This window comes from Nomascus leucogenys, chromosome 3, assembly GCF_006542625.1.
Source record: "Nomascus leucogenys isolate Asia chromosome 3, Asia_NLE_v1, whole genome shotgun sequence".
Lineage (NCBI taxonomy): Eukaryota > Metazoa > Chordata > Mammalia > Primates > Hylobatidae > Nomascus > Nomascus leucogenys.
The window spans coordinates 81,700,451-81,716,079 of record NC_044383.1 but is presented as its reverse complement, the minus strand read 5'-3'; the positions used below and the strand labels follow the sequence as shown (position 1 = coordinate 81,716,079).

Here is a 15,629-nt window from a genome sequence, read left to right as displayed (position 1 = left end):
ACTGAACCAGAAGAATAAGTGTGGCAAAGTTGAAGATTTGCCTTTTGATTATAGAAAACTGTTTGCATGACAGCAAAAACGTATAAAGTTAAACCAAGTAGTGGTTTAAAAGAGTGAGCGTGAGGTTACTAGATGAATATATTGTGCAAAGATATAGTAATTCTTATTTTGAATACTGAAGTTAAATATATTTATATATGTAATTATAATTTAATTGTATTAAATATGTATTACATAATAAAATAAATTTATGAAACATGAATTATATAGTTTTTTGTTGTTGTTTTGGTTTTTTTTGTCACAATTCATTTTTATTAATAGAAAATAAACACTTATTCCAGTTTCAAAGTTGTTATACTTGAAGTTGCTAATTTAAAAAAATGAATTTTAAATAATCACTTAATAATTCTGCTTTGACTAAGACAATGAAATGTGGCTTAAAAAAAAAAAGTATTCAGCACCATTTGCTCATAGGTCTTTCAGAGTTTGTTCTTAAAGTTTCTGGAACTTTCCTGTCTGTAAAGTACAGGAATTACTGAGCTACTTTGGAAAGCCTCTCTGGGACAGGCAATGGGGAGTTAAGCAGTCATCATAAAGGAATCAGTGTACATTCAGCATGGTGACTTGGACTACACAACAATCCCTTCCCCTCTACAGTAGCTCAAGAGAGACATGCTTCTAACCACTGAGGTATGAGGAGTCTCAGACTGTTATTTGCTGTTAGAATTGGTCTTCCCCACTAATAACAGTACATCTCTGGCACAGATGCTATTGGTCCTTAATGTCCTGTGATTTTAGGAAATAGTTTGGATTTAGTTCAATTTATTCAGAAATCAAACATGTTTAATTAGCTTCACTACTCTGGCAGAGTAAGGGAATGCTGGTTTAGTATCTTTATAAAATATATATAATGTATAGGTAAATAATAGTCTTAAATCATACCTAAAATACTGTATCATTTAAACCAATATCTATTTTAACAAAATGTTTATAACTAAAAACAGCAGATGAAACTAAATCCAAAGGTATGACAAAGAGGACTCAGCTCTGTGTTGCTTAAAGAACTTTTAAAAGGCATGTGCCCATAACGTCATTCAAGGAGAGGGAAGGAGGCCCCCTTCTTCTCCTCCTTACTATAGAATTCCTGCTGGGGGTGGGCCAGAAATTAGCACTTCTAAATATTTCAGAGAAGTCCAAAGTGTTAAATAAGTCTTTTATGCAAAAGAACGTCTTTGTGCATCAGTGAATAATAATGCTCATCAGAATTTCCTAGTAGCACAAAAACAAAGCCAAGTCTATACATTTGATCAGATGTCGAAGTAATGGGAGGTGGACTATTATGTCAACCTTAGTCAGAGCTCCTGCTAGCTTCTTCCTATACACTGTTCACCAATTTGAGTAAAGTGGACTTTGTCAGAGAATAATGTTTGATGGCCAGGACCTCTTTTGGGCATTTCTTTCTAAGTGGAATACAGATAAGGGAGTAGGGGAGGTAATACAGGGAAGCTACTCTTTCCAGCTCAGAAGGAGTTGATGAAGCCCATATATGCATTCAAGAAGCCCATGGGATCCTCTAGCTGTGGATAATGGCTAATGTGGTCATCCAGAATCGACACTGTGGACTGCGGCAGCATTTTCCTGTACAGCTCCAAAAACTCTGGATAGGGATTTACAGGATCCAATGGCCCATAGATAAAATGAATGGGGATAGTTACAGAGGCAAGAGCTCCCACCCAGCGCCTTCCGAACTTCTTCCTCTGATTGATGTACTGTGAGAGACTGTCAATGGCCAAGTTCCCGTCATTGTTGCGGATCCCTGCCCACATGTCCCACAGCTCACTCTCAGAGGGCCGAGTATACGGCCCAAAGACTGGGGTGAGACCTCGAGAGAATACGAAAAAGTTCATCAGTCGTGTGATGATGGGTGACAGCACACCTCCATCTTTGAGTAGCTTTTGGAGAAGGAGTGGACGGTGAGTCTCAAGAAAGATCCCTCCATTTGACAGACAGAGACTCTTTATGGTAAGCCGACCAGATCGATTCTGCTTGTACCTGTAGAGAAGCTCCTGAGCAACAATATCTCCATAGTCATGAGAAAGAAGGTTGATCCTGCGATTCTGGAGCCCCAGATGCCACAAAAGCGCTTCCACGATGCTGGCCTGCTCAAATATGGGACAGTGATGTGGTCTCGGTTTGTCACTGAAGCCAAAGCCTAAGAAATCAAGGGCAATCACCCGATGAAACCTCAAGGTCAGACCTTCCCAAATCTTGTACCAATCGTAGCTGGATGTTGGAAAACCGTGTAAAAGCACAACTGTCTCTGGACTTCCAACCACACCCACAGAGTCTTGGTAGAAGATAAGCAGTCCCTTGTAAGTGAAAAACTGGCCTGTAGACTTCCATGAGTGAAGGGCAGGGGAGAGCTGAGTGGGTGGGATGTGCAGGTACGCAGCAGGCAGGGGCACCGCCAGCAGCCCCACCTGGACCCACCACTCCTTCATCCTGATTCAGGTAAGACCTGGGCTACAGGACTCCATGTTTGGGAGAACCAGTTGCGCATCTTGGTTTCTAATCTCACAGAAACAATCTGCCATTCTGTGAGAGAAAGGCCAAGTGGCTGTGAGCTATTAAATGGTAGCTGTCCAAATACTATTACAGGAAAGCAGTGTTCATTCTCTCTTCTCTCCCTCAAACTTTAAAGTATCATTTTTTTAAATAAAAATGCAATGATCACTTAAAATTTAATGATAACATGAAAATAAATACAAAATTTTATCTAAAAACGTAAGATGTTTCAATACACATTTCAATATACTGGAAACTTTCCATTTTATTAAAAAAATCTGCTCTATGTTAAAAGCCTTGATTAAACAGGAAGTTTTTATAATCAAAAACAATTTTTCTTTAGATAACATTGCATACAATGCTATATATCTCTCTCCCCTTGGCTTCCCTGTTCCCTTATACACAACAATATTAAAATTTGTTCAATTAATAACCGTACAATGGCCTCCAAGTGTTCAAATGAAAAGAAGAGTTGTAAGTCTCTCGATTTAAATGAAAAGTTAGAAAAATTAAGCTTGGTGAGCAAGATATGTTGAAAGCTGACACAGGCTAAAAACTAAGACTCTACTACCAGAAAGTTAACCAAGTTGTGAATGCAAAGAAAGAGCTCTTAAAGGAAATTAAAAGTGGTATTACAATGAACAAGTGAGTGCTCAGAAAGTGTAGCAGCCTTATTGCTGATATGAAGAAAGTTTTAATGGTCTGGATAGAAGATCAGACCAGCTTCAAAATTCCCCGAAGCCAAAGCCTGATCCACAGCAAGACCCTAACTCTCTTTAATTCTGTGAAAGCTAAGAGAGGTGAATAAGTGGCAGATGAAAATTTTGAATATAGCAGAGGTTAGTTCATGAGGTTGAAGGAAAGGAGCCATCTCCGTAACATAAAAGTGCAAAGTGGGCCGGGCATAGTGGCTCATACCTGTAATCCCAGCACTTTGGGAGGCCGAGGTGGGCAGATCACGATGAGGATAGGAGATCAAGACCATCCCGGCTAACACAGTGAAACCCCGTCTCTACTAAAAATACAAAAAATTAGCCGGGCGTGGTGGCAGGCGCCTGTGGTCCCAGCTACTTGGGAGGCTGAGGCAGGAGAATGGCGTGAACCTGGGAGGCGGAGCTTGCAGTGAGCCGAGATCACGCCACTGCACTCCAGCCTGTGCGATGAGTGAGACTCAGTCTCAAAAAAAAAGTGCAAAGTGAAGTGCTGATGTGGAAGTTTCAGCCAGTTTTCTAGATGGTCTAGCTAAGATGATGGATGAAAGTGGCTACACTAAATGAGAGATTTTAAATATAGACTAAACAGCTTTTTATTGGAAGAAGATTCCATCTAGGACTTTATAGCTAGAGAGAAGTCGATGCCTGGCTTCAAACCTTCAAACCTTTGAAGGACAGGCTAACTCTTTTTAGGAGCTAATGATTCTGGTGACTAAGTTGAAGTCAGTGCTCATTTACCATTTTAAAAATCCTACGGCCCTTTAATACTGTTAAATCTGCTCTTCCTATGCCCTACAAATGGAACAAGTCTAGATAATGGCACATCTGTTTATAGCATGTTTTACTAGATATTTAAGTCCACTGTTGAGACCTACTGCTCAGAAAAAAGGTGCCTTTCAAAATATGACTGCTCATTGAAAATGCACCTGTTTACTCAAGAGCTCCAATGGAGATGTAAAAAGAGATTAAAGGTTTTTTTTTTTCATGCCTCTTAACACTCTGCAGCCCGTGGATCAAGAAGTAATTTTGACTTTCAAGTCTTATTATATAAGAAATACATTTCACAAGGCTATAGCTGCCATAGATAGTGATTCTTCTGACAGATCTGAGCAAAGTAAATTGAAAATCTTTTGGAAAGGATTCACCACACTAGATGCCATAAAGAACACTTGTGATTCAAGGGAGAAGGTCAAAATATAAACATTAACGGAAATGTGAAAGAAATTGATTTTACCTTTCATGGATGGCTCTGAGGGGTTCAAGACTTCAGTGTAGGAAGTCACTGCAAATGTGGTAAAAATTGCAAGAGAAGTAGAATTACAAGTGGGGCCTGATGTGACTGAATTGTTACACTATCATGAAAAAACTTTAACAGAGGAGTTGCTTTTTATGGATGAGCAAAGAGCATGGTTCTTTTGAGCTGAATTCTAGTTCTGGTGAAGATGCTGTGAACATTGTTGAAATGACAACAATTGATAAAGCAGTGGCAGGGTTTAAGAAGATTTACTCTGATTTTGAAAGAAGTTCTACTTTGGGTAAAATGCTATCAAACAGCATCTTAGGCTACAGAGAAATCCTTTGTGAAACAGAGTCAATAAGTGTGGTAAATTTCATAATCTTAAAAAATTGCCACAACTATCCCAACTTTCAGCGACCACCATGCTGATCAGTCAGCAACCACCAACATCGAGGCAAGACTGTCTACCAGCAAAAAGATTATGACTCTGAAGGCTCAGAAGATTGTTAGAATTTTTTAGCAATAAAATATTTTTAAATTAAGGTGTGTACATTGACCTTTAGGCATAATGCTATTGCACACTTGATAGACTATAGTATAGTGTAAGCCTAACTTTTGTACGCATTGGGAAACCCAAAAATTTGTGAGTCATTTTATTATGGCAGTCTGGGACCAAACCTGCAATATCTCCAAGGTCCGTGTGAATTTACAAATGCATACATATATACATAAGTGCATATAGATGTAAATAGATACATATACATAGGCACAAATAACTGTGTCTATATATGTATAAATATAAATGTGTATTTTTATAATATAAATATAATATAAAAATTTGTGATTCACTTTATTATGGCAGTGTGGAACCAAACCTGCAGTATCTCCAAGGTCTGTCTGAACTTACAAATATGTACATATATAAATAAGTGCATATATGCATAAATAGGCATATATACATATGTAAAAATATCTGTTTGCATATGTTTATATAAATATACAAATATATTTTTTAGAATATAAATATAAAAATTTGTGGGTCACTTTATTTCAGCAGTCTTGAACCGAACCTGCAATATCTTCAGGGTCAGTGAACTTACAGATATATACATATAAAAATAAGTGCATATATACGTAAATAGATACATACACATATGTACAAATATGTACATATGTGTATGTATCTATTTACGTATATATGCATATATATATATATATAGAGAGAGAGAGAAATGGCGGTGAGCTGTCTATAGAAAAGTAGAAAGGCCATTCAGAAACACCTGTTTCTGCTATCACAGGGTCCAGATTTACCATGGAAGCAGCTTACTGGGGCTTCTTAGTGGTGAACAGAAAGAAGGAATGACTGAAGTCTGATCTGAGGCACCATACAGAATCACCCTTTTCTCTAACTTTGTATTTGACTTGTTTCTTTCTCCCCTTGGCAACTCTTTCCTAATGGAACTTTTCATTAGCATTTGCTTTGGAATAAAAAGAGCTTAACTCACCGAAGCTATTGTATTGTGTTCTTAAGTTAGAGTATGTTTGTGTTTGCCTTCAGTTAACAGTCTTCTACCCTAAGCATAGACTTGCCAGTAACAATGTGATATGACTTCCTCATCTCGATTTCAGTTTACAGCTGAGATATATGCAAATGAATATAATATTATATGTGCAATACACACGAATATAATATTATATATGTGTGTAATACACACATATATAATGAAATTTCTATTTTATGTCAAGTATTTTGATATTCTGATTTTCTATATATTAAAATTATTTGTAAAACCTGACAAATATTTTTGAAAGGTATGACTACTGGAAATTTCTGTGTTCTTTTTATTTTAGAGGATTAGTGTTCTTTAGCAAATCTATAAAATAAAATATATTTTTATAGAATAAAATATTTCTAACTTACTATTTTTTTTAGAGATAGGGTCTCACTCTGTCCCCCAAGCTGGAGTACAATAGTGTGATCACAGCTCATGGCAACCTCAACCTCCCGGCTGGGCTCAAGGAATTCTCCTACCTCAGCCTTCGAGTAACTAGGACTACAGGAGTGCACCATACATGCCTGGCTAGTTTTCTTTCTTTTTTTCTTTTTTTCTTTGTAAAGATGGAGTCTTGCTATGTTGACCAGCCTGGTCTTCAACTCCTGAACTCAACAAGCCTTATGCCTTGGCCTCCCACAGTGCTGGGATTACAGGTGCAAGCCACTATACACAGCTGTAGTTTTCATTTTAAATAACAAATGAAAATTATAAAAATACTTCAAACTAGTGTAATAAATGTTTCTCCTGACTTGTAGTTCTGGGATATCAATTATTTGTTTCTGTATTTCCTATGACATTCAAAGTCCTACTGAAATGAGCAAGAAAATATTAAAATATTTTAAAAATTGATTACTATCCCCTGATAGTAAAGGTGTCAGTACATACCACCTTGAAAATAATAGTAATGGAGGCCAGGTGCAGTGGCTCACGCCTGTAATCTCAGCACTCTGGGAGGCCGAGGCAGGTGGATCACGAGGAGATCGAGACCTAGAGATCCTGGCTAACATGGTGAAACCCCGTCTCTACTAAAAATACAAAAAAATTAGCCAGGCATAGTGGCGGGCACCTTTAGTCCCAGCTACTCAGAAGGCTGAGGCAGGAGAATGGCATGAACCCGGGAAGCGGAGCTTGCAGTGAGCTGAGATAGCACCACTGCACTCCAGCCTGGGCGACAGAGCGAGACTCCATCTCAAAAAAAAAAAAAAAGAAAAAAGAAAAAAAAGAAAATAATAGTAATGGAAATGTAAATTGATATGTCAATTTAAAAGAACAATTTAACAATATGTATACAAATTAAGAACAAAATAGAAATGTGTAAATATGTATGCCCTAAGATGTTTACACGTAATTTCTGCAACAGTAAAAAAGCAATTGCAGGCAGAAAAAAATGCTTGTCAGATTGATCAAATAATCTATGCTTTAAATGTACACTAAATTGCTTTAAAAATATAGTGAATGAAGGCAGTAGTAAACTATTCAGCCATTAAAATATTCAAAGCATATGTATTAAGTTAAATAAGAACTGTAGCGTGTGTGTATATGTGCCTTTGTGTTTATGAGTTCAAAAATACATGCCCAAATTAATTTGTTTTAGGAGTTAAAGAGATAAGTTACAGGGTAAGATTATGAGCGGTCTTAAACTTCTATACTTATTTTCAATGAATAAACACATATTAATTGTACTAGAATCAAAAAGAAATGAGTTTCCAGTTTTAAAATATGGATACATAAACAATTTAATATTGTAGATAAGATGCATTTATTCATTTAATTTGTTCATAATTCTATTACCAATATTTCTTGCCTGTTTGAGACAAGACCAGTATAGGTCACAGGATCAAGAAGTAGGACACTGATAAGAATGAATTAGAGAAATTGGGGTTAGATAAGGTCATCTTGCACTGGAGATTTGTAGAGGTTAGCTGTGGTTATAAAGGGCAAACATGGAGTTTCTTGTTTTTCATAAATACCTTCTGAGAATGTCTTTTATCGATTTATTCCTTGGTCTTATGTTAATTCTTTAGCTTTATCAGAAGTACTTAATCTCTGTGTTCAAACAGTTTGAAGGCATGGGTTATTCAGCATACAGTGTTCTGGTCAGCCAGGTGAGGAAATACAGAAGGCAGAGGAAGTTATGATCTATGGTTAGCTTCCTTGGAGGGCAGCTGCCTTGATGAATTATGTTTTCTAGATCTTTAGGACCAATTTCTTAATAGTTTCTGTGAATATCAAAGTGCCCTTCCTTATACATACCAAGCAAATTCTCTAGGGGCTCCAGAGAAGTACTGCTACAGCTGCATTTTCTTCTAGGCAGTAGGACTTGTAGCCAGGGACAGCTTAGCACTCTAAAACTGGGTCCACACCCTGTTGCTGGGTGCTCCAGCCTGCTCGCTCTCCTGATATTGTGGTGCATGAAGGCTCTCTCAGCTCTACCCTTAGGCAGAAATCCAGGCATTTAGAGCACCCACTTGCCTGGTTCAGCAGCCTGAGCTCCCAGACCCTTCCTGGACAGAGACTATGATGCAGGGAGGCCCTCTCTGTTCTACACACAGGCAAATCTAGAGGCATTCAGAGCACCTACTTGCCTCATTCAGCAGTATGAGTCACCCCACCTCTCCTGTGCAGAGATCTTGGTGCAGGGGGCCCTCTCTGCTCCATGCCCAGGCAAATCTCCAGGCATCTGTAGCACCAACTCCCTGGATTGAGAGTATAGGTCACCCCCTCCCTTTGCAGAGATCTTGGTGCAGGGGGCCCTCTCTGCTCCATGCCCAGGCAAATCTCCAGGCATCTGTAGCACCAACTCCCTGGATTGAGAGTATAGGTCACCCCCTCCCTTTGCAGAGAACTTGGGAATGAGGAGGACTCCCTGCTTCACACCTCTGGTTGCTGCCCACTGGTGGTTTCCTACTATTAATAGAGATTCCCTGCTTCACACCTCTGGGTGCTGCCCACTGGTGGTTTCCTACTATTAATAGATTTTCTCTTGGTGCTGGTACCTGTGCCTACCATCAGGGAACCTGTAGAGGGACCTACCCAGTCTGGCCCTGCCCTTCATGGTTCCTACGCCACAGGGCTGAACAAGGAGCTCAGACCACTATACATTCCACAAGTCAGCCCATTACCTTAAGCAAAAGAGCTTCTGCTAGTAAACAAGGATCAAGGATATACCCAGACACGGTGGTTGCAGCCAGCTTTCTGCAGGTTTCTAGGTTGCACTCCACAACCCAATGTAAAACCTGCTAAAAGAAGTGCATAGGGCTACAGAAGCAAAGCCAAAAGACCTTACCCAGTATTCTCTATAGTCACACCCCTGAGGGAGGGGAGAGAAAGGAATAATAATAATACTAATGATAATAATAATACAGGGAAAGAAAGAAAAAGAAAAATCTTACCCACAGGAAAATAATTACAAAATTTAGAAGTGCCAGTATCTCAATATGAGAAGTAACCAGTGTAAGAATTCTGGCACCATGAAAAATCTGAATGTAGTGACCACCACAGGATTGCACTAGCTCTGTAGTAATGGTCCTTGACTGAAATAGAAACTTAGAAATGACAGATAAAGAATTCAAAGCATGGACCAAGCACAGTAGCTCACGTCTGTAATCCCAGCACTTTGGGAGGCTGAGGTGGGATGATTACTTGAGGTCAGGAGTTCAAGATCAGCCTGGACAACATAGTGAAACCCCATCTCTACTAAAGATACACAAGTTAGCTGGGCGTGATGTGTAGTCCCAGCAACTCATGAGGCCGAGGCAGGAGAATTGCTTGAGCCCAGGAGGTGCAGGTTGCAGTGAGCCAAGTTCACCACTAAACTCCAGCCTGGGTAACAGAGCAAGACTCTGTCTAAAAAAATAAAAAAATAAAATAATTAAATAAATAAATAAAGAATAAAAAAAATGAAAGCATGGATTGCAAGGTAGCTCAATGAAATCCGAGACTAGGTTACAAATTAAGACAAAGAAACTTCTAAAGGAGTCCAGGAAATAAAAAAAGAGATAACCATGCTAAAAAGAAATCAATCAGACCTTCTGAAATTAAAAATCTCACTTAACAAATTTCAAAATAAAATTGGAAGCTTTACCAATAGACTGGACCAAGCATGAGAAGAAATTTCAGAGCTTGAAGACTGGTCTTTTTAGCTAAGTCAGACAAAAATGAAAAAAATGAATTATAAAACATGAACTGCCTTTGAGATATATGAGGTTATATAAAGCAACAAAATCTGTGAATTATTGGCAATCCTGAAAGAGAATGAGATAAAATAAACAATCTGGAAAATATAAATGAGAGAATAATTTAACAAAATTGTCCTGATTTTGCTAGAGAAGTAGACATTCAGATATGAGAAATCCAGAGAACATCTGCCAGATACTTTATAAAATGAACATCACAAAGACATATAGTCACTAGACTCTCCACGTGCTAAGGAAAAACTCTTTTTTTTTATTATTATACTTTAGGTTTTAGGGTACATGTGCACAATGTGCAGGTTTGTTACATATGTATCCATGTGCCATGTTGATTTCCTGCACCCATTAACTCGTCATTTAGCATTAGGTATATCTCCAGATGCTGTCCCTCCCTCCTCCCCCAACCCCACAACAGTCCCCGGAGTGTGATGTTCCCCTTCCTGTGTCCATGAGTTCTTATTGTTCAATTCCCACCTATGAGTGAGAACATGCACTGTTTGGTTTTTTGTCCTTGCGATAGTTTACTGAGAATGATGTTTTCCAGTTTCATCCATGTCCCTACAAAGGACATGAACTCATCATTTTTTATGGCTGCATAGTATTCCATGGTGTATATGTGCCACATTTTCTTAATCCAGTCTATCGTTGTTGGACATTTGGGTTGGTTCCAACTCTTTGCTATTGTGAATAGTGCCGCAATAAACATATGTGTGCATGTGTCTTTATAGCAGCATGATTTATAGTCCTTTGGGTATATACCCAGTAATGGGATGGCTGGGTCAAATGGTATTTCTAGTTCTAGATCCCTGAGGAATCGCCACACTGACTTCCACAATGGTTGAACTAGTTTACAGTCCCACCAACAGTGTAACAGTGTTCCTATTTCTCCACATCCTCTCCAGCACCTGTTGTTTCCTGCTTTTTTAATGATGGCCATTCTAACTGGTGTGAGATGGTATCTCACTGTGGTTTTGATTTGCATTTCTCTGATGGCCAGTGATGATGAGCATTTCTTCATGTGTTTTTTGGCTGCATAAATGTCTTCTTTTGAGAAGTGTCTGTTCATGTCCTTTGTACCACAACACAGACATAGATCAATGGAACAGAACAGAGCCCTCAGAAATGATGCCACATATCTACAACTATCTGATCTTTGACAAACCTGACAAAAACAAGAAATGGGGAAAGGATTCCCTATTTAATAAATGGTGCTGGGAAAACTGGCTAGCCATATGTAGAAAGCTGAAACTGGATCCCTTCCTTACACCTTATACAAAAATTAATTCAAGATGGATTAAAGACTTAAATGTTAGACCTAAAACCATTAAAATCCTACAAGAAAACCTAGGCAATAACATTCAGGACATAGGTGTGGGCAAGGACTTCATGTCTGAAACACCAAAAGCAATGGCAACAAAAGCCAAAATTGACAAATGGGATCTAATTAAACTAAAGAGCTTCTGCACAGCAAAAGAAACTACCATCAGAGTGAACAGGCAACCTACAGAATGGGAGAAAATTTTTGCAACCTACTCATCTGACAAAGGACTAATATCCAGAATCTACAGTGAACTCAAACAAATTTACAAGAAAAAAACAAACAACCCCATCAAAAAGTGGGCAAAGGACATGAACAGGAAAACTCTTAAAGGCAGCTAGGGAAAAAGGACAGGTCATCTACAAAGAGAACCCCATCAGTCTAACAGTGGATTTCTCAGCATAAACCTTACAAACCAGGAGAGACTGGGGGATGATTTTTAGCATTCTTAAGAAAAAGAAATTCCAACAAAGTTATATGCTGCCAAACCAAGCTTTATAAATGAAGGAGAAATAGAATCTTTTCCAGATAAGTAAGGGCTAAGAGAATTTATTACCCCTAAATCAGCTTTGCAAGAAATCTTTAAGGGAGTTCTAGGCATAGAAACAAAAGAACCATACCTACTACCAGAAAAACACACATAAGTATGTAGCCCACAGAGCCTACCAAGCAAGCATAAGATAGAAACTACAAAGCAACTAGCTAAAAATTTCACGATAGGACCCAAACCTCACATATTAACCTTGAATGTAACTGGCCTAATTGCTCCCACTTAGCTTTGAATGTAAATGGCTTAAGTGTTCCACTTAAAAGGCACACAATGGAAAGCTGGATAAAACATAAGACACGTCAATCTGCTGTCTCAGAGCAGACGTTGCTATTCTTTTTTATTATTATTATTCTTTAAGTTCTGGGATTCATGTGTAGAACGTGCAGGTTTGTTACATAGGTATACACGTGCCATGGTGGATTGCCGCACCTATCAACTCATCATCTGCATTAGGTGTTTCTCCTAATGACATCCCTCACCTAGCCCCCCACCCACCAACAGGCCCCAGTGTGTGATGTTCCCCTCCCTGTGTCCATGTGTTCTCATTGTGCAGCTCCTACTTATGAGTGAGTACACATGGTGTTTGGTTTTCTGTTCCTGTGTTACTTTGCTGCGAATGATGGTTTCCAGCTTAATCCATGTCCCTGCAAAGGACATGAACTCATTCTTTTTCATGGCTGCATTCCATGATGAGTATGTGCCACATTTTCTTTATTCAGTCTATCATTGATGGTGATTTGGGTTTGTTCCAAATCTCTGCTATTGTGAACAGTGCTGCAATAAACATACGTGTGCATGTGTCTTTATAGTAGAATAATTTATAATCCTTTGGGTATATACCTAGTAATGGGATTACTGGGTTAGATGGTATTTCTGGTTCTAGATCCTTGAGGAATCACCACACTGTCTTCCACAATGGTTGAACTAATTTACACTCCTACCAACAGTGTAAAAGTATTCCTATTTCTCCACATTCTCTCCACCATTTGTTGTTTCCTGACTTTTTAATGATTGCCATTCTAACTGGCATGAGATGGTATCTCATCATGGTTTTGATTTGCATTTCTCTGATGACCAGTGTTGATGAGCATTTTTTCATGTGTCTGTTGGCTGCATAAATGTCTTCTTTGGAGAAGTGCCTGTTCATATCATTTGCCCACTTTTTGAGGGGGTTGTTTTTTCTTGTAAATTTGTTTAAGTTCTTTGTAGATTCTGGATATTAGCTCTTTGTCATATGGATAGATTGCAAAAATATTCTCTCATTCTGTAGAGAATACCTGAGACTGGGTAATTTATTTTAAAAAGAGGGAGGTTTAATTGGCTCACAGTTTTTCAGGCTTTGCAGGACGTAAAGCCTGTTCACTCTGACAATAGTTTCTTTTGCTGTGCAGAAGCTCTATAGTTTAAATAGATCCCATTTGCCAATTTTGGCTTTTGTTGCCATTGCTTTTGGTGTTTAAATCATGAAGCCTTTGCCCATGCCTATTTCCTGAATGGTATTGCCTAGGTTTTCTTCTAGGGTTTTATGGTTTTAGGTCTTACGTTTAAGTCTTTAATCCATCTTGAGTTAATTTTTGTATAAGGTGTAAGAAAGGGGTCAAATTTCTGTTGCTATTCTTGTATCAGATAAAACAGATTTTAAACCAACAACAGTTTTAAAAAAAGATGGGCATTACATAATGATAAAGAGTTCAATTCAACAAGAAGTCTTAACTCTCCTAAATATATGTACACTCAACAATGGAGCATCAAGATATATAAAACAAGTACTTCTAGACCTATGAAAAAATGTATACAGCCACACAATAATAGCATCACCCCATTGACAACATTAGACAGATCTTTGAGATAAAAAACTAAGAAAGAAATTTGGAACTTAATCTTGACACTTGACCAATTGGACCTAATGGATATCTGCAGAATATTCCACCCATCAATCACATAATATATATTCTTCTCCCTTGCACATTAAACATACCCCAAGATTGAGTACATGCTTGGCCATAAAGCAAGTCTCAATAAATCTTTTAAAAATCAAAATCATACCAACTAACTTCTCAAACCACAGTAGGATACAAATAAAATCAATGCCAAGAAGATGTCTCAATATCACACAATTACATGGAAATCAAACAACTTGCTTCTGAGTAACTTTTAGCAGAGGCACAAGGAAAAAGGAAAACTACAGGCCAGTAGCCCTGATGAACAGGTGCAAAAATCCTTAATAAAATATCAGAAAACTGAATTCAACAGCACATAAAAAAGTAAATTCACCATGATGAAGTAGGCTTTGTTTCTGGGATGCAAGGTTGTTTCAACACATGCAAATTAATAAGTGTGATTCACTGCATGAATAGAATTAAACACAAAAACCATCTGTTTATCTTAATAGATGTGGCAAAAGCTTTCAATAAAATTCAACATCCCTTCATGAAAATAAAAACCCTTAAGAAACTGGACATTGACGAAACATACCTCAAAATAATAAGAGCCATCTGTGGCAAACCCACTGCCAACATCACTAATTGGCAAAAACTGTAAGCATTCTCCTTTAGAACTTAAACAAGACAAAGATGCCCACTCCCACCACTCCTATTCAACATAGTATTCCCAGCACTTTGGGAGGCTGAGGTGGGCAGATCACGAGGTCAGGAGTTCGAGACGAGTCTGGCCAAGATGGTGAAACCCCGTCTCTACTAAAAATACAAAAATTAGCTGGGTGTGGTGGCATACGCCTGTAGTCCCAGCTACTTGGGAGGCTGAGGCAGGAGAATCCTTTGAACCCAGGAGGTGGAGGTTGCGGTGAGCTGAGATCATGCCATTGCACTCCAGCCTGGGCGACAAAAGCAAAACTCCATCTAAAAAAGAAAAAAAACATAGTATTGAAAGTGCTAGCCAGAGAAATCAGGCAAGAAAAAGAAATAAATGGAATCCAAATAGGATAAGAGAAATTCAAACTATCTCTCTTCACTAACAATAATTCTATACTTTGAAAACCATAAGGACTCTGCCAGAAGACTATTAGAACTGATAAACAATTTTAGCAAAGTTTCAGGATAAAAAAAAATACAAAAGTAAGTAAAATTTCTATACAGCAATAACAGTTGGTATAGTTTGTATTTTTATCCCCACCCATATCACATATTTAATTGTAATACTCAGTATTAGAGGTGAGGCCTTGTGGCAAGTAATTGGATCATGGGGTTGAAGTTTTCATAAATGTTTGAGCATTGTCTCCTTGAAACTGTCCTCATGATAGTGAGTGAGTTATTGTGAGATCTGATGATTTAAAAATGTGTGGCACCTCAACCTCCCCTCCTTTCTTTCACTTACTCCTGCTTTACCTTCTACTATGATTAAAAGCTCCCTGAGGCCTCCCCAGAAGCTGAGCAGATGCTAACACCATACTTCCTGCAAAGCCTGAAAAACTGTGAGCCAATTACACCTCCCTCTTTTTAAAATAAATTACCCAGTCTCAGGTATTTCTTTATAGCAAT

General features: G+C 38.3%; 1 protein-coding gene across 2 annotated transcripts; it reads right to left on the bottom strand.

Annotated features, from left to right (window-relative positions):
* Positions 1-290: 290 nt before the first annotated feature.
* Positions 291-2,554, bottom strand: LOC100598184 (mesoderm-specific transcript homolog protein-like). 2 transcript variants are annotated; one of them, XM_012505911.2, is made up of 2 exons: positions 1,872-2,501; positions 291-1,769 (listed from the first exon to the last, which is right to left on the bottom strand). In XM_012505911.2, the coding sequence occupies exons 1-2, from the start codon at positions 2,499-2,501 to the stop codon at positions 1,521-1,523; spliced, it is 879 nt and encodes a 292-aa protein (XP_012361365.1). In that variant the 3' UTR covers positions 291-1,520. The 2 variants fall into 2 exon arrangements, with proteins under 2 accessions (XP_012361365.1, XP_012361363.1); XM_012505909.2 differs by having other exon boundaries at positions 291-2,554.
* Between the last annotated feature and the right edge of the window lie 13,075 nt (positions 2,555-15,629).

What these genes read in the sequence shown, in the direction of transcription:
- LOC100598184 (XM_012505909.2), bottom strand. Translation starts at nt 2,501, where the DNA reads ATGAAGGAGTGGTGGGTCCAGGTGGGGCTGCTGGCGGTGCCCCTGCCT.